Source organism: Silene latifolia, chromosome 1, assembly GCF_048544455.1.
Source record: "Silene latifolia isolate original U9 population chromosome 1, ASM4854445v1, whole genome shotgun sequence".
NCBI classification, from domain to species: domain Eukaryota; kingdom Viridiplantae; phylum Streptophyta; class Magnoliopsida; order Caryophyllales; family Caryophyllaceae; genus Silene; species Silene latifolia.
Genome location: NC_133526.1, coordinates 2,838,404 through 2,859,916, shown reverse-complemented (window position 1 = coordinate 2,859,916; position 21,513 = coordinate 2,838,404). Strand labels below are relative to the sequence as shown.

General features: G+C 37.2%; 4 protein-coding genes and 1 long non-coding RNA gene across 6 annotated transcripts; 1 reads left to right on the top strand and 4 right to left on the bottom strand.

The window, feature by feature from the left end:
• Positions 1-577: 577 nt before the first annotated feature.
• Positions 578-5,524, bottom strand: LOC141592936 (microtubule-destabilizing protein 60-like). 2 transcript variants are annotated; one of them, XM_074413835.1, is made up of 8 exons: positions 4,421-5,524; positions 4,267-4,312; positions 4,056-4,157; positions 2,484-2,603; positions 2,220-2,318; positions 1,356-1,415; positions 1,157-1,251; positions 578-1,074 (listed from the first exon to the last, which is right to left on the bottom strand). In XM_074413835.1, the coding sequence occupies exons 1-8, from the start codon at positions 5,266-5,268 to the stop codon at positions 960-962; spliced, it is 1,485 nt and encodes a 494-aa protein (XP_074269936.1). In that variant the 5' UTR covers positions 5,269-5,524; the 3' UTR covers positions 578-959. The 2 variants fall into 2 exon arrangements, with proteins under 2 accessions (XP_074269936.1, XP_074269943.1); XM_074413842.1 differs by lacking the exons at positions 578-1,074; positions 1,157-1,251; positions 1,356-1,415 and adding an exon at positions 1,742-1,867 and having other exon boundaries at positions 4,421-5,441.
• Positions 5,525-5,890: 366 nt separating this feature from the next.
• Positions 5,891-11,678, bottom strand: LOC141592929 (ras-related protein RABH1b-like). Its single transcript, XM_074413823.1, has 6 exons — positions 11,262-11,678; positions 9,680-9,750; positions 8,055-8,143; positions 7,732-7,843; positions 6,782-6,872; positions 5,891-6,236 (listed from the first exon to the last, which is right to left on the bottom strand). The coding sequence occupies exons 1-6, from the start codon at positions 11,376-11,378 to the stop codon at positions 6,093-6,095; spliced, it is 624 nt and encodes a 207-aa protein (XP_074269924.1). The 5' UTR covers positions 11,379-11,678; the 3' UTR covers positions 5,891-6,092.
• A 1,334-nt stretch (positions 11,679-13,012) lies between these two features.
• On the top strand, positions 13,013-16,634 carry LOC141592871 (vesicle transport protein GOT1-like). The gene is made up of 7 exons (XM_074413748.1): positions 13,013-13,146; positions 13,251-13,307; positions 14,290-14,381; positions 15,094-15,174; positions 15,268-15,365; positions 15,449-15,530; positions 16,228-16,634. Exons 2-7 carry the CDS (start codon positions 13,277-13,279, stop codon positions 16,264-16,266), a joined length of 423 nt encoding a protein of 140 aa, XP_074269849.1. The 5' UTR covers positions 13,013-13,146; positions 13,251-13,276; the 3' UTR covers positions 16,267-16,634.
• A 73-nt stretch (positions 16,635-16,707) lies between these two features.
• Positions 16,708-17,441, bottom strand: LOC141592865 (putative invertase inhibitor). The gene has a single exon (XM_074413739.1). The coding sequence runs from the start codon at positions 17,417-17,419 to the stop codon at positions 16,823-16,825; it is 597 nt and encodes a 198-aa protein (XP_074269840.1). The 5' UTR covers positions 17,420-17,441; the 3' UTR covers positions 16,708-16,822.
• A 432-nt stretch (positions 17,442-17,873) lies between these two features.
• LOC141592859 (uncharacterized) lies at positions 17,874-20,296 on the bottom strand. Its single transcript, XR_012521229.1, has 2 exons — positions 19,996-20,296; positions 17,874-18,128 (listed from the first exon to the last, which is right to left on the bottom strand). It is a non-coding gene; the product is annotated as an uncharacterized LOC141592859 (long non-coding RNA).
• Between the last annotated feature and the right edge of the window lie 1,217 nt (positions 20,297-21,513).

Genomic DNA, 21,513 nt, shown 5'->3' with positions numbered 1-21,513 from the left:
AGCTTCCTTCTCCCAATAGAGAAAAAATTAATATTCAAACAAGTTGAAATTGGACAAGATCAATTATCGTTGGTATGAAAATTTTATTATTTGCGAGTTAGAAGCAAATTCGATTGTGTACTAACTACTAATGTGCTATGATGATCATGAAAATCAGGCGTGTTATTTAAAATTAATTTTAAAATAAACTCATTTTTCAATCAACTTGTTCTTTCATACTAAAATTGAACTCTTCAATTGCAATGCCATATTTAGACAAATAAGATGACATATATTCTCATTTACGACCGTTGTAAGACTTGTAATTATCTTATCATAAGAGGGCACGAGGACGATATGCTATCGTACATGAATAGTGTTTTAAGGAGACGTTTTAAGGGTACATTGACACTTTTAACTTCGAAATCTTTCAAAATCTCTAGGATAGATGTACAGAAAAGTACAGCAACACTTTAACTAGGAAGGACTTCCATGTCGGAGATGTGTGTCGTCAGCAAGCACAACCACCGGACTGGGTGCCTGACTGTGACTTGAGGTGAACTTGCAGCTAGAAAGGGCGATTTTGGATGCGCAATCCTTTTCTTTAAACTGAAGGTGTACTTTAATAGCAGTAGGTACAAATGTACAAACTATTTATCAAAAAGCTAATTAACATGGACTCTGTAATACTTCAGGCACTATCACTCTGGCTCCTCACTGTTTGTAGAACGGAGTCGAGGACTTGCAAAGCACAATGAATATCTCTAATCTGGAATAAACATTTCCCAGCTATACGAGAGAAAACAACAAACTGACAAACTCCGAAACTAACAAGTGACCCACGAGCAGAAGTGCAGAACTATCTTCCTTTATCCAGCAGAAAAGGATGAAAAGTATCGACGTTCTTCATCCAAAAAATTTAAAGAATGGTGTGCAACACTCAATTGCTTCATCATATGGAGTTCTTTTTGGTTACTGACTCATGTTGCATTTATATAGTCACCCAAATCATCCAAAGAGAGGCAGCATTTAATCTTCTTTTGTTGCGGACAATGGAACTTCGGTTCTTTAGGGACTGTTGGCTGCCTAACCGACCTAGAAATCAAGCCAGACTTATGTTAAACAAGATGCTGGTGACAATAATGTGAGATGTATACCCGAATTGTGGATGGATTACCTTCTGGGGATGAAAGGCCTGTCAAAGTAAGGCATCGGCTGAGCTTTGGGGACTAGTTCCTTCCTTAGCCTTCTTATCTCTTCTTCCTCTTCCAGCTGCACATGATAAAAATAAAATGAACTCTTGGAGAACTCATACACAAACAGAAAAGTCGGGTAGTTGGCGAGTTATGATCCTAATACTCTTTCTTATATCGCACCTTTTGCTGCCTTTCTCGCTCCATTTTATATTGCTCAATCAATGTCATCTTTTCAGCCACCTGGAAGCGAAATAACACAATTAGCATACTAAGAGAGAGAAGTGTGAGTGAATCACAACTCTTCAATTGTTTACTTTTTTCTCTTAGCAACGAGCGGAGCTTTATGAAGCGAGCAGGCTAGCTAACGGACAATGACAATGAAGTGAAGGTTTACATATTGCATAAGTACATACGGAATCACGAAAGTAATAGTGACAGCAAACTTAATTAAAGGAAGCAAGACCTATAATACGACTCGAAAGGCAGCTCCTGACTCGATGGGGTATGGAATGGACGAAGGATGTGAGAGCAGCCTATAACCTAAATTTGCCTTCCCTCTCTACCTAACTTAGCATGCAATCTTATGAGCGAAAAAAACCACCCTTGTCAGTTCCGATAAAAGAAGAGAAATAACGGCAACACATCAAAAGTGTTCCAAGTTTCTGGCTAGTGATTCTCAAAACTGAACTTCTCTAGCATAGCAAGCGGTAAAGGCAAATCAGGCAATGTCGTAAACCGTTTCATGTCTTATCTCCTGCACTCCCTAATCAGTTCCGATAAAAACAGAGAAATAACAGCAACACATTACCAAAGTGTTCAAGTTTCGGACTAGTGATTTTCAATACTGAACTCTCTAGCATAACAAGAGTAAAGGCAAATCAGATGTCGTAAACCATTTCATCACATATTATGATCTAGCTAAAAATCCCTATCCTTCTGTAAAAATGAGTCCTTTCAAATCCCTATCTAGCTGAAAACTGTCAACAATACTCTCTTTTAGCAAAATCTAAGCTTCAAAAATAATGGAACAATTTCACATCATACCTGGCAGTCAAAATCAGCACGTTCCACAGCCCTGACATCACTATGGAGCTTCAAGTCAATGGGTCTGGTGACTTCTTTCACTGGTGGTTTAACCAGACACTACAAACAAATGACAACCAAATCCCAATTTAGTTGATAAATTTAATTATTTTTTAAATTGAAAATGGTTTACTCACTACATAGAAGTAAACTGCTGCTCCAAGGAGCTAAAGAATGGGCGACAGTGCGACACAAATAGTGGATAACTGAAAATGGTTTACTCACCTCTGGCTCATCAGTTGTCCATGGAAGACCCTGTGCAAGAGGAATTCGCTGCTTCTCTTCTTCAGCCATCATTTCTTGCAATTTCTTGACAAACTCTTCCTCCTTCGCCTTTCCTCTTTGCTGAAGTACCGAGGAAGCATACAGAAAATATTATGAATAGGAATGATAACTTCCGAACTATCATCATAATACATAAAATCAATATGAGGGATTCAAAAAGGAACAAATGAAGACGAAAAGGCATGTAAAAAAATATGGACCGAATTCTTCAACCTCATATTCTTCTTGGAAGGACAGATTAGCCCATGTTTTTTTTTTTTTTGGTACATTCAGATTAGCCCATGTAACAAGCAGTTTGCAGCTAGATAGCTAAAAATCTGTTCATCTAATCCAGCTTGGCAAACAAAGCTAACAACAAAGAAAAACTTGAAAAGAAATGGGCGCAACAACATAAGCTCGAAAAATACCAACTCTGTACTGTTTAGCCTGAGGGCGTAACGTGCAGAGGTACAGTATTAGAAATTAGAATATGTTGCAAAATGGCCAAAGTTACTGCCCCGATGCAAGGCCGGAGCATTGACCTTTACTTAGATATTTGACACACAGACACAAAGTCCTCATTTCCAATTTCCGATGTTTAAAAACAGAAGCGAATAAGTCTTATCTAGCTATTGACAACTATACTCGCAAAGAACAGGGTGGGCTGTCAAGTTAAATTAAAAGGTGAAAGACACCATTTGTTCCCCCTCAAACAATCCCATAGTCCGGCGGGACTGGACTAATGCATCCAAAGAAAAGCATGGATTAAGATGAATTCTGGTTTCTGAAATTAAGATGAATTCTGACAAACAGAAATTAAGATAGATTATGTGCAGATAAAGGTCAAGGAACGAACCATAAAAGCAACTTTTTCCAGTAATTGGAAAGTGCAGATAAAGTGATAACATGATTTAGGCCAAGGTGATAAAGAGCAACTACAAAAGAAATTAATGTACAAACCCAAATCATGTTATCAAACTGATGCAACTCATGCAAGAACAAGAAAAAAAACGGGGTGGGACGGTGGGCAGCGGAGAAGAGGCTTCGAATACTAGCACTATCAACGCAAGTAGAAGACATAGGCCATCATAAAGACAAGAATCTGAACAAACCTTTAAAAATGTACTCCGTATCGAATAGGGAATGTAGCAACAGTCTAACAGTCTTACCTTCATTTTTTTTCAAGCAATGTTCACACGCCAAAAAACTGATAGACTCGGTTGATCAATCGATGTAAAGCAGCCTATGCAGATGATTGTTAGAAAGCTAACCCACATAAAAGTTTCTCAGTTAGATATATACACTACCCTTGGTATGGGTTTCATTCATGTTTACTGCGTTAAGTTTTTCTACGTAGGGATGGTGCATCAGGTCAGGACAGTTAATCCAGGTTTCATGTCTAGCAATTAGCAAACTAGGAGATTCAAAGCAAATACGGTATACATACTAAAAACGACTTCAAATCAATTAGCATTGTAAAAACTACCAATGAATGTTACTACTAGAACAACGATTCATTAACTACGAGCTCACCTCAGTTCTCAGCCTGAAAGGTCTCAGGGATGTGACTCTATGCTGTTGTTTTTGCTTCAATTTCCATTTTCTTCCACCAACAGTCTCAGAAGAAAATGAACCCTGTACATTGCAATTGCAGACAATATCATAAGTACCAACTCTCTCCAAAACACCTAACGATTAACGAATGCTAGATTAAACAAATTGGAGCCAGGAAAAAGATTATTACACTTCTTCGGCTTCTACGACTACCAATGGAACTTCTGCTTGAGACACTACAACCAACCAACCAACAAACAAACAAAATGAACAAAAATCCATATCAGAATAAAGGAAAGCATGATTGATAAAACGAACAAATTACGAAAATGATCACACCACACCTTCCCCTACTACTATCAAGTGAAGAGGAAACATGAGCATCAAACCCTAAACTCTCAGCAGTGAAGAAATACTCCCCAGGGCAAAATCCAGACGATGACTCGTGTGTCTCCGTCTCTGGTGCCCTAGGTGGTTGTTGCAAACCAGGCAATGCCCATCTAATCCCTTTCTTCTCATTCTCTTCATCCTTTTGTTCATTTTTCTTAGGCAATGTCAATAACCTCTCAAATGCCTTAACCAAATGCATCACTTTTCCCGACTCCGGTACACTAGCTCTCGCTTCCTCTAACAACAAATCCCTCCTTCGCTTCATCGTCGAACTCCCTAACCCTAACCCTAACCCTTTCGGAGATTCACCTTCCTCCGGCTCACAAATACCCTTTTCATCAGACACCTCCCAAACTTCATTTTCCCTCGAATTACTCTCTTTATCCCGGTTTCGACCCCCGTCACTTACCTCTGAATGCTCCTCTGTCACCACACTACTACTACCATCTCTAGACTTAAAGAATTCCTCTTGCGAAACCCGTAAATTCTCATACGCAACACACAGACATTTCCCATTAATCTTCTCCTTACATTTACAATTCACACCCGAACCCGAATCCGAATCCTGCTTCTTTGGATTATTCTTCTTTGCAACCACAACAAACTTCCTTTCTCTAATTTTTTTCTTAGGAGAAACAAATGTCGGGTTTTTCGACGCGGATTTATGGATTTGTTTCGATCCACGGAGTGATGAAGAAGGTGAGGATTTGAAGGCTGGGCTAGTGAGATTAGGGTTAGAATTCTCTTGATTCTTTGGGACATTTTGTCGAACAGTTGGTGTGTCTTTAGCTTGCGACGACATTTTTGTATGTCGATTGAAATCGAGAAATCGAGAAAATGTGTGCGAGAAATGAAGGCGATTGATTGCGGAAATTGATGAAGAAGACGATGAAGAAGAAGAGAAGAAGAAGAAGAAGAACGTTGGAAGACGCTCTTGTAACGGCTAGTTTTAATGATTTTTGAATGATTATCCTCAGTATTTTACGGAGTATAATATGTTTTTATATACGACTATGCAATTTTGCTGCGTTGTTCGGACTCTTCAATATTACCTCCGTAGTTGTGTCGGATACTGAACTCCGATGTGAATAGAACACTCAACATTTCATTTTAGAGAAATTTAATTCGGTTGTTTATTGACGATCATGGAAATGATCCGTGTTATTTAAAATTAATTTTAAAATAAACTCTTCAATAAAAAAACTTTTTTTAAAAAAAAATATTTTAGACAAATAAGATGGTATATATATTCTCATTTACAACCGTTTGTGTGATTTGCGATTATCTTATCTTAAGAGAGCACGAAGACTGGTGTTCTACAAGAATAGTGTTTTAAGGACACGCTTTGCTCATCGACAAAATGTACGGCTGAATATTTCTGTTGATGAATTTATACACACGTTTATTAGTCGAATTGGGTTGGATGCATAACTCGAAATTGATCGATTGACGTTGTAAATCCCTGAAATTCTGCAACACTGAACTCGGAGAAACAAGATGGTATTAACTATTAAGACTATGACACTTCGAAATCTTTCAAAATCTTTCTAGCTTAAAGGATGGAAGTACAGAAAAGTACAGCAACACTTTAACTAGGAAGGACTTTCATATCGGAGATATGTGTCGTCAGCAAGCACAACCACCGGACTGCGCGCCCGACTGTTGTGCACTTGAGGTGGACTTCAAACTTACATCCACCATGTCCTCTTGCTTTGTTGAAGAGAGTGTCTCCATTCCAGGTAAGGCAGCTGCAATTTTCCGGAAGAGTGCCTGCAAAATTGCATAGAACTTTAATCTCATTGTATGACCATAACCTCGTCGAAATAATATACTGAGTACAACTCTTGTTCCATTCCTATTTTCCCATTTTACCAGAAGTCGGTTCTAATCTAAAAAAAATGTGTTCCAGCGACTATGCCCTTTGACTTAGAGAGTACATTGATATGGACTTGCAGCTAGAAAAGGCGATTTTGAATACGCAATCCCCTTTTAAACTGAGGGCGTAGTTTAACAGCAGTGTACATACAAACCATTTTCAGCTCTAGATGCATTAATCACAACCATAAATACAAAAGCCAGAAAAATCGTAGATTTTGACGTTGTCAAAGAGTATACAGAGTAATAGTGAACGTTTATGAGACGACCTTAATATTGTAGATTTCAATGTTGTCAGAGTATAATACGTATATAATTATATGGTAGGAGCTCCTTATCAACTTTGATAGTTGCCACATCACTGTAGTGCATTTAAGACACTTTGCGTAGCAGAAAATAATGAAATGAGTTTTGTGTGTTAAAGTGGCTGAAGGAAGAACCTTTATGTTGAAGCCGGCTTTTGCACTAGTTTCGATGAACATGACATTGAGTTCCTTGCCTTTGGCTTCCCCTTCCTCAATTGACACTTGCCTGGCATGATAGAATACAACTATACAAGTAAGAAAATGGCAAGCCAGCAACAACACTAGATTGAGTCCTCATATATACTACATTACTACTAGACTATAATCAACGAAGTTGGAACAAGGTCTGGTACTCTGGTTAAAAGAGTTTATCAGAAGCAGATTATGCACTATCCCTAAGGCCCTATCCTTATAGTTAGTAAAACGAAATTGGGGACTGTTACTAAATACTAACGCACAAAGCACAGTGAATCTATCTCATCTGAAATAATCACTTCCCAGCTACATGGGAGGAAAGAGTGAAGGATTCAAAATCTATCGTTTGAATAGTTAAAGGAAAGAGTGAGGATTCAAAATGTATTGTTATAAGGAAGAACTGGGACAATTTTGAAAGCAAGTGATTTTTAGTATGCAGATTAAATTTGATCATGGGAGTGAATAGCACACAAACAACAAATGGATTGACATCAACTCTTATCAACTGATAGGGGAAACTTTCCTTGCAATCACTTTTATATTAGTTTTGTTTATTCGCTAAGGGAGAGAAAGCGGTCCTTCTTCTCCTCCCTTTCTCAAAACTGTACATTTGTTAACAAGCAAACAGTTTCGTGCACTATATATGTCCCCTATCCTTTCCTGAATTGTACCTTCCTCTCATCACCCTTCCCCTTCCCTCCAATTCCCCCCTTTCACTCTCTCGATTTTGATATGACAAAAGACACCTAACCAAGTCCAGTACTATATTGACAACCTGGACTTGCGAAACAAAATGATTCATAAGAAGCAGTTTGGTGAAAACACAGTAAGAATCTTAATACCAAAATACCGTAAGAAAAATAGCAGTTATGATGAGATTGTCAAACTACCTTTTATCCACAAGATCGGTTTTGTTTCCAACAAGGACAATTATAACATCACTTCCCCTCTCATTGCGGACCTCTTCTATCCACTTAATGGTGTTTAGGAAGGACTGTCGGCCTGAGCATAACAGCAAAAATACCAAATGGGGAGATTCAGCAAATGACAAGACAGCGCATAACAAGCTCGGTATTTGTAGAAGACTTCAAATGACCCAACAAAGCAACTAAACAAAATACAGAGTATAAAAACCAAAGGACAGAAAATATTTAGGTACTTGTGGATTGCATACAGAAATATAAAGCAATTCATGATATAAAAGTTTACTTACTTGCAACATCATATACTATTACTGCAACCGATGAGTCCCTTATGTAGCTAGGTATAAGACTCCTGAACCTCTCCTGACCAGCTGTATCCCTGTTCAGATAATTAGAATTGTAGAATTAATAATGATGAATCTTTCTGATAAAATCTTTTTCCATTTATCCCAATGCTTACAATTCTACATAAGGAAATCAGGAAGCCGCAACTAGGTATATCACACCCTAAATACTTATATTGGTGAAATTGGAAAAGATAACTACAAATAGATTCCACGTAAAATGATTTGAGTCATTTGACTTTCATTTATAAATTTCGCGATTCTAATCTTTTTTCCTGCAGGATTAACAAGAGTTTGAAGCTGGCTTTAATATAGAGTGACATTTCAAGTTATCTCCCAGAATAAGGAAGTTGGAACATAGCTAAGAGCCTAAGACGCATACTCAAGGTATGATTATCCAGGATGAGGAGTGACAACATATCCAGGAAATGCACTCAAGGCAGTTTGCATTGAACAATCATCACATACAACTATAATGGTGGCAAACTCGCTTTAAGAGAGACTTCATAGCCTTTAGATGTACTACAAATTATCCTAGTTACTACGTTCTAAATTTTTTTCCTGCAGGATTAAGTGATTGTCAGGTGTGAGAAGCTGACACTAGCATAAAATGACATTATTCTATGGTCTTACATTATGACGGAATGAAAAAAAATTCATTACAGCATCATTTTTTTATTTTTTTATTTTCAAATAGAAGTCACTCGATGCAATTCTTGAAGCAATTTTCATCTTCGGTCATTTGCAGACATTTTCTTTGTGTTGCTAATACAGGAGTGAAAGTGTGTAAATTTCTGTCTTGGTAAAACATGAGTACGGTTGCGTACATACAGCCCCACCCTTCCGCAATTTGTGGAAGCCCTTGAGGCATTGAAATAATGGTATACTGATATTGTTGTCGAATGAGCATGTGGAAACAACTTTTAAATGGACGCAAGGTATAGCTTCTATGATGAAGGAGTGAAAAGCAAAAGAAGGGACTCAAGGCAATTTCTAAATAACAGCTACTCCATAATACTCCTCCGTACATAAGAACCAAATGCTAGACGCACTTTAGAAGAGGCTTCACAGCCTTGAGATGTAGTTAATCTAAGTATCTAACTCAGCTGGCATTACATCCTGACTTCCAAAAGATGTTAAAGTGATCAATTGGAATCTAATTCTCACTGCCCTTAGTCCCTTGCCACGTTTCAGTGACAACAGTAGATTAATGGTTGACAAAAAAGTTCGATAAAAAAAGTACAAGTCATTCAGATTCCAGTCAGCTTTTAAATTATGAACAGTTTCAGATAGATCATACCTAAGATGCCCTTTTAACATCATATTCTACCAGCTTGATTCAATGAATAAAAAGTAATGTGGTTATGCTACCATTTAATCTTATCAATCAAGAGATGGTTATTCAATTTATGACAAACCAATGTGGAAATAGTCACTCACTTTGGAGCTAAGGGAGTTCTTATATTACATGTAAACTGTAAAGGTGGAAATGTAGTCACTCTCTTTGGGGCTAAGGGAGTTGTTATATTACATGTAAACTGTAAAGGTGCAAATGTAGAGATGAATCTTACCACAGTTGCAGACGCACAGTACGATCTTCAAGATACATGGTCTTTGATAGAAAATCAATACCAATTGTAGCCTGAATATAAAAAAATTGAGAGTGAGTTTAAGCCTTACGCAGTTACGCCCTTACCTATGAAAAATGATAAGATTGACTGCATTGACATCAAATATTAACTGAATGAAAGATAATGGGATAAGAACCTACAAAAAGTTGCAGTGGAAAACAAGATAACATAGTGACAAAACCTTAGGTCCAAGTCATTTGCCCATCAAGCAATGACATTCTTTGGTGACACGTAAATGAGCTAAGATCTTTCAACTAGTCTGAATTTCCTAAGTTTCGAAGATTGGTTGTTCCATTAAGTTTGTTAAAACAATTAAACATTGACACAGTTCACCGTTTAATCATCAGTAAATACATAACTAAACCATGAGGTAGGGAATTAATAAAAAACAGATCCTGAAAAGCTGTATATTTAGAAGATCACTGCAAATCCTACATAAGTTTGTGAGGCGTAGCAAAAAAAAAATCCATATAAAACCTAGAGAACCAAAGATCCATCACTGAGGTTTGGCTGCAAGGTATATTACTTATCCACAAACTTTCCCAAGTTCAAATTCACACATAGTTATTTAAGTGCATGATAAGGAACTAATGCCAACAATAGAGAACATGGAACTTTCAAAAGTCCATTGATTTGCTCATAAACCCTCAATTAGCAAATTGTAATACACCTTGCTCATGATTTATCGCTTAACTCCACAAAACGGAATATGATTCTTCCAAAACACGTATCCAAATGGCTCCAACCCCAAATAAATCCCGCCTCAACAATATAGTATAGCAATATTACTTCAATGTCTCAAAATGCTACCAACCTATCGGCTATAGCTAGGTACCTGGAGTCATACATACACATACGGACATACCTACGTGTTTACAACACAAGGAGGTTGTCCACGAATGACCAACATTAAAAGACTCCTTCACCAATTGCTCCAAAGTGAAACATTTTAATGGGTCATTTTGCTCTCCACCGAATACCATAGCCAGTATGATACAAATAAGGTCTTTTTCAATGTGTCATTTGAGCCACAAACCACAAGGGCATTACAATCTAAGGGAAGGGGATTGAACCACGCCCTATTGTCCATAATACCTTCGCCTTAACTGCTAGCATAAGTAGTAGGCTCATTTAACAACGGGATAAACCTAAATATGAATCATAAAAAACCCGCTCCTGTGTATTGTTAACATAAGGGTAAGCCTGCGTATATCCAACCCCCTTACACCGTCATTTGAGCGAGCCCTAATTCCTCAAGGCACTAGGGTAATGTCGTAATGTCGCAATTATTTTTACCATGAAACCTACAAGAATTCAAACTAATCCAACATACAGATCAAATATCATCCACTTAGGCACTTATACAATCAGAACTACCACAGCAATCAAAAGAAACAAAATGTTGATCACAAATAGTATGATCACGGCAAACAATCAAAACAGAAACCCTAGAAATCAATCAGATCCGCTAAATAACAAAATAAACTACTGTCGAGCAAATAAATACAAAATCAAAATGTACCTGGTAAGTATTATCGAACTTATCATACATGAATCGAGTGATTATACTAGTTTTTCCGACGGATTGATCGCCTAAAAACACTAACTTGTATTTCGCGAGAGCTGATACTGGCGCCATTTAATCAATTTGATTGATTTTTGAAAAAAAAAAAAAAAATCACAAAAATCAATATGTCGCAATTGAAATGCAACAAGTTTGAATATTGCAGGTTAAATTGGGGAAAATACGATCTAAACGGCTGAAGAAGAAGAAGAAGAATGGAGTGAGCGAGTGAGGTGAAAGCCAGACAACAACAATGGAGTTTTTTGATCGTCTCGTCACTCACTGGCGGTGTTCAACCACGACGATTTTTATCGGGTGACCATCTTTTTTTTTTTTTTGTTAAACCCTGTGTTTCTTACTTCCAATAATCGTTTTGAGTAACGATTGTTGTGTCACGGATAGTAAATAATGTGTTTCACCATGACAATACTTAGCATATCACGAATAATAATCATGCTCGTATTAAAAAAGAAAAAGAAAAATAATCATGTGTTCCACTATGACGATAGTTAGTACGGAGTATGTCATGAATAAATAATCTTGTGTTCTATCACGACAATTGTTAGAGTATTTTTATATGTAATAATCGTTTCAAATAGTAAAATCGTGTTACACAATAATTATTTGATCTCAGATAATAGTATTACAAAGCTAACAAGAGTAATGAGATATGAGGTTTAAATTTTTCTTTTTCTCCCCTTTTTGATGTTATCAAGGTTTATTGATATTATCGAGGTTTACTATCGAGGATTGGGTTTAAATTAGGCCAACATAGCAAGTCAGCTCGGCCGACCCCTACATTGGGACTATTTTCAACTAACCCGAGCCCATGTGCTAGCCTAACCTAACTTGTCCCCTACCCGGCCAAAAGATTCCTATCCCCGTCCGGTAAAAACCAAAAAAAAAAAAAGATAAATAAACCTTGTATGGACTGGGGTTGGGGCGGGCCATACAATGGGGAGTCCAGCCTAGCCTAACCTGCCCCAACTCGCCCCCACCTCAAAGTCGTGTCCGGACAACTAACCCCAATCGAACCTGCCTCTAACCCGACCTATTGGCCACCTTTAATTAGGTTTTTATATGGCCTCAATCTAAATCTACAACTGCTCGAATTCGACCCACATCATGAATTGACCAAGTTTATCCAACTTGACCATAATGTTAATTGTTGCATAATAACCATTATCAAATAACTCGAATGCAACACAGTGAAATTGCCGTTGTCGGTAAAAATTGTTTGCAAACCCGAATTATATCGACTTACCTCCAATTCAATTGACTCGACTCACCTTCCCTCCGACCTCATTGACCCGTTTATCAAATTTAGATAACTCCCAAATTTTATATCAATTGACTCGACTCACCTCCTCTCCCCGACTTCATTGACCCATTTATCAAATTTAGTTAACTCCCGAATTTTATACTACCATTTACGACCAAAACAACATTTTTTTTTTTTTTTTTTTTTTCCAAGGATTTTTTTTTACAGTGGTTAAGACGGATGTATTGTGATGATAGGCCCCAGGGTTCGAATCTCCTCCCCTTATAATGCGATTATGTGCTTGTGACTTCGTGACAAAGACAAAAAAAAAACAACATTTTTTTTTTTTACCAATTTGTTATTGACGCATTTATTTTTAACATAATTATTTTGCAAATAAAAAAAAGTGACCACCGTTAACTTAGGACTCAAATATTATTGGCCAAATATCGTCATTTAGGAGCAACAAGTTTGTAACTCTCTACTAAAACTTTCATATAAAAACCCACCTTGCCCTTCTCTATTCCCTTATAAAGTCTTCTCATTTCAAATCAAAATCCTTCTATTTTTTAATTTTTACTGGTAATTCTCTACACCCTTTGTAGTTTTTGATATATAATTTATAAATTACTATTTCATATTGATTGTAATTTACTCTAACTGCTCGATTGATTGAATTTTTGCAGAGTTTGAGCAATTGGGTCTGTTAAAAATGTCTTCTTTTGAGATGAATGATCTAAAAAGTAAGTGGGTAGTTTTCAATTTTGTTGTTTAGGGTTTATGTTATATTCAATTTTGTAGTTGTGGTGTAATATGGGTTTGTAGATGTGATTATGATTTAATATAGATTAATTTTAGGTGATTTATGATGATATTTAGTGAAGTTTAATACGTGGATGGTGTTATAAATCATGTACTCCCTCCGTCCCAATTATTTGTTTACCTTTTACATTCTTTGTGAGGAGTATTTTATCGTAGGTAGATAAATGATTGGGATGGAGGGAGTATATGTAGTCTAGTCTTGTATGTTGCTTATAAAATGATTAGCTTGAAGGTGATCTTTTAGTGGATTATTTTTGCTTATGAAGAAATTATGGTAACTTCCTGTTGACTGATGTCCGCCTCAGTCAATTGTTTACCTTCTTATTTTTTGTGAGCAGTATTTTAATCGAAGGTAAACCAATGATTGGAACAGACAAAGTAATAATTCGGGAGTAGAATTTGGGAGGAATTGTTTTTTATTTGATTAGAATGTTTAGGTCCAGACCATATCAAAGTATGTAGTGAGAATGTCATTGGATCAGTACTTAGTTTGGGGCTGTTTGTAGTCCGGAGCTCTAAGGGCGGAATAAGAGTGAAAATGATATCCCCGGGCTGACGTCAGGTCCAGTGGGAGTTTCTGCCGGGAGTTTGCCTCGCTCTCGCTCTCACTGGGCAGCATATGTGTCAGGCCTGTGGTTTCTACTGGCGGAGGTGGGAATATGTTCAGTGTGGAGCAGCTAATACTCTACATGGTGCATGTGTCTTTACTTCTCAATTCCGGGTTTTGTGTTATAAATGTCTGATACTCTCTGTCAGTTAGATAAGGATTTTTTTTACTCATTAGTTCGTAGTTTCTGCTTGTTATGAAAGTTCTATTTATGTCACAGATTATAAAAAAATTCGGGTATCTGAAAACTTTTTAAGAGCCTGATCGATTGAATATTTTGAATTGTCAAAAAACAGAAATTGGACTCGGATTGACTGGATTTGGCATTTTCTTCACCTTTTTGGGGGTTATGTTATTCTTCGACAAAGGGTTGCTTGCAATGGGAAATGTAAGTGTAAAATCTCAGGGTGTGTTTGTGTTTGGATTGAGAAATTTGGCAGGAAAAGAAAGGGAGGGAGAGTAGGGGATTTAAAATCCCTTATTTGGATAGCAAATATGGGTGGAGGGAAATGGTGGGGGAGAGATTTGGAGGGATCCATTTTCCCTCATCTAAGGCAAATCAAAATCTCTCCACAAGAGGCAAGATTTAGAAGGAAATTGTATCCAAACAACCACATCCCATTTGCCCTCCCTTTCTCTTCCCTCCTTACCCCTCCCCTCCCTTTCCCTCCACTTTTGCTATCCAAACACACACTCAGGGTGTGTTTGGATAGCAAAAGTGGAGGGAAAGGGAGGGGACGGAGAAGGAGGGAAGGGAAAGGGCGGGAAGGGAAGGGCGGGGGAAATGAGGTGTGGGTGTTTGGATACAATTTCCCTCCAAATCTTGCCTATTATGGAGAGATTTTGATTAGGCTTGAAGGAGGGAAAATGAATCCCTCCAAATCTCTCCCCCTCCATTTCCCTCCACCCATATTTGCTATCCAAACAAGGGATTTTAAATCCCCTACTCTCCCTCCCTTTCTTTACCCTCCAAATCCCTCAATCCAAACACACCCTCAGTCTTGCTCGTCTTGCTCGTGCTCATATTTGTATGTCTGATATCCTCCATTTCAACCACCTCCTTCTTGCTAAGACTTATTGGTTTGTAATGCGCCTTTCAGATTCTTTTCCTCTTTGGTTTGGCATTGACTATTGGACCAAAACCCACTCTTCAGTTCTTCATGAAACCTCAAAATTATAAGGTTAGTATGGTTATATATCGTCGTCTCCTGTCTTTTTTTATCATTAGCTTTTTCATCCTTTGACAAAATTTGAATGTGTGGTGAATTACGCAGGGAACAATTTCATTTGGCGTTGGGTTCTTCTTCGTTATAATAGGCTGGCCAATTATAGGCATGCTTTTGGAATCATATGGATTCGTTGTACTTTTCAGGTCTGTTAAACTCGCCATTTTCTACTTTTTATACTCTTACATACTGTTATCTGGAGCTAACTGTCTTTCATTGTTCTTGGCAGTGGTTTCTGGCCTACCTTGGCAGTGTTCCTTCAAAGGATACCTCTTCTTGGTTGGGTGTTGCAACATCCATTCTTTAGATCGGTATGTAATCAAATGTCAGCTTGTAGGTCGTCGTATTGCAACGAAATCATTTGGATGTCCACAGGTTTTTGTCTTTAAAAATCTTTTCCTGGCCTGATAATCCCACACTGACCCCACCCCCCGTTGCCCCTTCGTAAAGAGGGCAAAATACCCCCCCCCCGGAGAAGGAAACGACACTTCATGCTTGAGCCCTATATTGCTCGGACTCGGTCTCAAGTATCCGACACGGATACGTGTCCAAGGGTCGGATTCATCTATTTTATTAAAAAAATTCATGTTTTTGGTCTAAAATGAAGTGTCCGGGTGTCCTACCTGTGTCCGAGAGTCCAGTGTCCAACACGGGCACGTGAGGTAATATTGAAGAGTCCGAGCAACATAGCTTGAGCTTGTCATGAGATTACTACAGTTTGTACTCAAATGAAGTTTTCTACGTAACATTTGAACAAAGCGGATTTAGGGCACATAGTTCTCTACTTTCCCCGTCTTTTATTGAGAAACAAGGAACCCCTATGCAATCTTAAACTGCTGAAACATAACATACTGAAAATGGATGCCACCCACTATATTTGTTCTTGTAGTAGTATTCCGTTCCCCATGTATCGTCTTTCCTATTTGGCAATCAAGCATGCAGTTGGTCATGTATCTAGTCTTCATGTGGAACTTTCCTCCTTACGATGCCTACTTTGATCAATTGCAGTTGATGGATAGATACCGAGGAAAACGAGTGCCAGTGTGAAGTTAGTCAGAGTCGGAGTAGGTCTCGCTTATAAGTGACTATCGCACTGTAAAAAAAAGAGATCCAAATCACCAAATGTGTAATATTTTACCCTCTTCTTAGTTGATTCTTCTCATTCATTACTTGTACATAACCGAATGACCTCACAGTTAGATAATCGTGAAGTCTTTCTTTTGTTTAGAAAATTTGCGAGAAGATACGTACTTCGTTTGAGTCAAGTTTTCTTGGCGCCAACGAACTTTGTATGATATTCGAGTTAATTCTACAATGATGGGTGTTTGTATGTAAACTGTATCGTGTTACCTTGCCATAAAAAAAATTACATGATCGTTGTCGCTTGTTATGATAAGAATGCCGTTATTTTGTACTATTAGCCAAGTTTAAGTCGTGATTCTGGCTTCTTACGGTTTTCCAGTTTACTGCGTAAGATGCATTATGGTGCAACCACGGAATCCAATATCAAGTCTCAAATCGAGATTAAATTGCAGAAATGAAAATACATGTTGATAAAGGAAGACGAAAGAAATGCATAGCTTATTAGCTTGGTAACGGTATCTCAAGCCGAGATAGAGGGTCTTGACTTGATAATTGGGCTTATCAAGTCTATAATACATAGAACCATGCCATATAACTGCGATAAGGAGTAATTCTCCCTCGTAAGAGGCGACTTGAGCCCTATCCCCTCAAACTCGCCCTCGCATAAGGCAGTTCCTTGCATCATCTCACTAATCCACGAATAAACGTCTTCATTCCCTCCGCTCAAATATTCACCAACGCACTCTTCCAGTTTTGCACTCATGTCGGAATATAGTTCCAGGCACGAATCTAAGCAAGTCTTACAAATAAGACTCGACTCATTCGTGGTTAACATACCATCTATTTTTAACATTGTGTTGGTAGCGTCAACTAGGGCTAGCTCGAGAGAGATTAGCCCTAGACCTGGTAGATTAGTGACATGACTAACCGGGATTGCAGCAAGTGTGGCCGAGCAGAAGCCGTAGCTGAAGTTGGACGATTTGATCAAGCTACATGCCTGGCATGTTTTGTTGATTATATCATTCGATAAAGTTTTGGTGGCGTCGGTGTAACCCAGAGGTATAAGTAGAGCAAGTATGAAGATTAAAGAGAAGGGGAAGATGGATAATGAAGTCATACTTTGATTTGCTTGTATATTACATTGTGTTAAACCTCATATATATAATTTCTCGACTTTTCGGATATTGTGTTGTTTTGTTAGCAAGGAAGTTTCCTTCTTCAGGTAGGGTACTAACATTTCTGTTTTGCTGCATTGAGGATGCTTCTTTCGACAGACGAAATTATCCATTTCTTGTCATCTTGCAAAGAAAGCTTTCAGTGCCATTGGCACTTTGTTCATACTTCTTCAATTAATTTTTCCTGCATGGATCCGAGATTCCCGTTCTCAGCCTTGTGTTTTTTTACAAGATTATCGCTTGAGAATTGCAGTAAGAGCAGTTGCAGACATCAGGTAAGCTAGCTACTTCAATTAACAGTTAACTGGTTAGGTTAAATCATGAGAGGTTGATACCCAAAAGAATTGGTATGCTTTCATCTCTGTAATTGAACGACGTAGATTGACAGTTCAGGCAGACATCGAAAAAAATGAACTGATAGATGAACCTTTCGGAAATAGGCAATGCCAATTTGTAACACATAGTTAATCTTACATTATTATCACATCATCCAAATCAATGCCCACAAGGGAGTTATCTCAAATCTCAGTCTTTAGGGCATTAATATTTTGGTGAACCATACTAACAGAAACAGAAAAAAACAATTGACAGCATAATCATCTTGAGGCTTCTCAAAAGATTCCACACCTCATTCCTGATCAGATCGAAGAGCTGAACAAAAATAAAATAAAAGCAATTAGCCTTAGTAATAACAGCAAATAAAAATATACGAGTATTAGAAAAGAAAAGATTACAACTCCATAAAGTCGCAATGTCGTTATGAGAATGAAACTGAATAAAAATTGATCAGGTCATGATACCAAAAAGTAGACACAAGGTCACACAACAATACTAGAATCTGAAAGATGAGACTGCAAAGGATGTGTCAAACTAACAAGCAGGCGATTGCTATTCAGAAAGCCGTAGTGCCCAGCTCAAGTTGATTAACAGGTACGAGATTACATGTATAATATAACGAAGTACCGGAACCGGGGACAACGTAAATAAAACCAAGGGATATGAAAACAGAACTGAAATGGCCACAATAAAGACCATTCCGGGAGCAAGATACATCTATAGACTATAAGGGTAGAGTCACCACTATGCACATCATAAATTAGTATGAATGCATATTACAATATAAGTGACGCGGGAAAGTTAAACATGGATACTACATGCAGATTGATAGGCACGATTCTAGATCCCAAAATGATTTGGGGTCGGCTGACATGAATCATCCTTTAGAACTGTCCATGGGTGAACGCACACCTCAAAAATGCGAAAAAAAGAAAAGAAAAAGTGAAAAACAAAAGGGTAAGGGGGGTATAGAACAAATATATATACTGGTTAAACTTGTAACATGTTGTCACCAATTCCAAATTCGTGGTGCTACGTACAAAGTAGCAGGATTATCAAACATACACTGATACAAGAGATGCTAATTCTAGTTTGTGAACTTCTTGATTATGATAATAAGACCTAGTGGGGGGAGGGGGGTATAGAACAAGTGAGCTGCAGTTGTAGTCTATAGAGACTCCCAACTCATAATGAAAGTTGAAGGCATTAAATGTGAGAATGGAGAGGAAACAAGGAATGAGAAATCCAGAGCAGAAGACTAGATTGGAAAAGCATAAAGCTTGTACGGCTGAATATGTAAAAGAACTTCCTTCCGCATTTTCAGGATAAACGTTTGCATTTCCGATGAAAAAGGTAAAAACATATTCTTTCAAGTGGAGGAGCTCGTTGTACATGTAATTAAATCATCAAATCAACTGCTTATTTAAAAATTATTTTATTTTATTTTTTTAGTATAAGGGGCCGATCTAATAAATGTCGCACAGGGCCCCAAGGTCCTCAAAATGTCAGGGACGGCCCTGCTCACTACAATGTGAGATCCATCAACACCTACCCACGGTTTATAGCAATGTCAAGAGTTGAATATTCTATCATCAGTCATCTCTGCAACATATGAAGTTCGAAACTTTTCCCCATTGTAGGCAATTAGAACACAAATTTCCCTATAAAATCGCTACAAATTTCATGTCGATATACTAAAGTGTTCATCGCTACTTTTCGCTACATATAAAGTTTGGATTTACCACCTACATAGACATTATAGACGCACAAATTCTCCTACAAAACCACACAAAACACGAGACCATCTTAAGAGCTCACAGTTCAATGAATTGCTCTCAGATTATATCCACACAACGACACGAGACCATCTTTCGATAAGATTATCAAAAGATGTCAATATACTTAAGAGCTCACAGTTCAATGAATTGCTCTCAGATTATATCCACACAATACAATAAGAATACAAACTCCGTATTTTAATCAAAGGTAAACAAATGATTGACACGGAGAAACAACGCAACATCCCCATACACATCAAATCACGACAAACCCAATCTAAAAACAAAATAAAAGATCATAAACTGTATATTTTAATCAAAGGTAAACAAATGAAAATGGCAAAAAAAAAAAAAAAAAAAAAAAAAAAAGCGATAGGAAACGAAAAGAAGAGAAGAATACAAACTGGGTTTCAGGGGTTTGCCGCTATCCCATTTAGAGAGAGAGTAATAGACTTTTTCACGAGCAAGAGATTCAGATTTGAAGGGTTCCTTAAGACAATTACGAACAAGATTAGCGCAGATGTTTGAATAACTAATGTATGTCATTCCTGCTGATCTCCAGAATGGTGCTGCTGCTGCGCTGCTCATCTTGATCTGGGAATTGGGAGAAATTGGGGGAAAATTGGGGAAATTGGAATTAGTATGGAAACCCTAGAAATGTTTGTGGTATTTGCGACTTTTGGGAGATGGGAGGCGAGTTGTTCCATCATCAATGTGTTAATCGGGTCAGGTTATTTCCGTTGTTTGCAAGAATTCGAGATAGATCGGTTAAGGCTTCGTTTGGCACGATACTTCAGGTATCTTATTTGACCAAAGTAGTTTATTTGACCAAAGATTTTTTTGCAAGTGTTTGGCAAGTAACTTATTTGGTCAAATAAAGTCGACCTATAAAATGAAATCTTCCACCGGGTAGAAGATTTGAGAAATCAGTGACCAAAATGACGTATTTTTCATTTTTTACCCATTTATTCTATAATATTAAATAATTTTCATATCCTTTTACGTCATTTTACCAAAATAAGCTACCTTTTCAGCTAGTTTGCCAAACATATTTTTATATAATCGATTATCTTATCGCTCCTAATTTTCAAACCTACCTTATCGTTATCTTTTCAAATTTGATTAGCTTTTTAGGTTTTATTCCTACCTTTTCGTGTTTCAATTACCTCGTAGTTTTGCCAAACACAGCCTAAGACGAGTCATTTTGAATTTGGTTTATTTCCGATTTGTTATAATCAAGTTTTTTTTAGAGAAAACTAGTTTTATACCGGTGCAAAAAATGCACGGATCGTAACAGCAAGCGATATCATTAAATACATGGACATATAATTGAGTGTGATTAAGTATTCAATACCGTGACAATATAAATAGTCTATATTTGGAAATTTGAATATTTGATAAATATTAGATTTGAATATCAGATAATATATAACCGTATTTTATTAAAATCATATTAAAGGTATTTGACATGTTAGACCCGTTGAATATAACTAAATTGTACTCGTAACATTTTATGTAAATTGCGACATTTTAACTTATATTTTTTAATAAAAATAATTAAAATATGAAAAAGAGATAGAAATAAGAATTGGGTTGAGGAAATAGGGTAATTAAATAGTATGAGAGACATGGAGGGGCTCACATGTAGAAATTCACCAGCTAATTAAAAGTCAGAAAAAAAAACCTGACTTTTATACTATGTAGATTAATCACTTCACAACAGTAAATATATAATTGTGGTGGTCGGTTCCAATTTATCATTTTACTTTTATAGTTTAAAATAAACTAATGTATATTTTTGTTTGTAGATTATACTCCCTCCGTACCACACCAAAGGTAACGTAGGGAAAATTGGAGTATTTAAGAAAAAGTGGAAAAAGTAAGGGTAAAGAGGGAAAAATATGTTGGGTATATAATTGTGT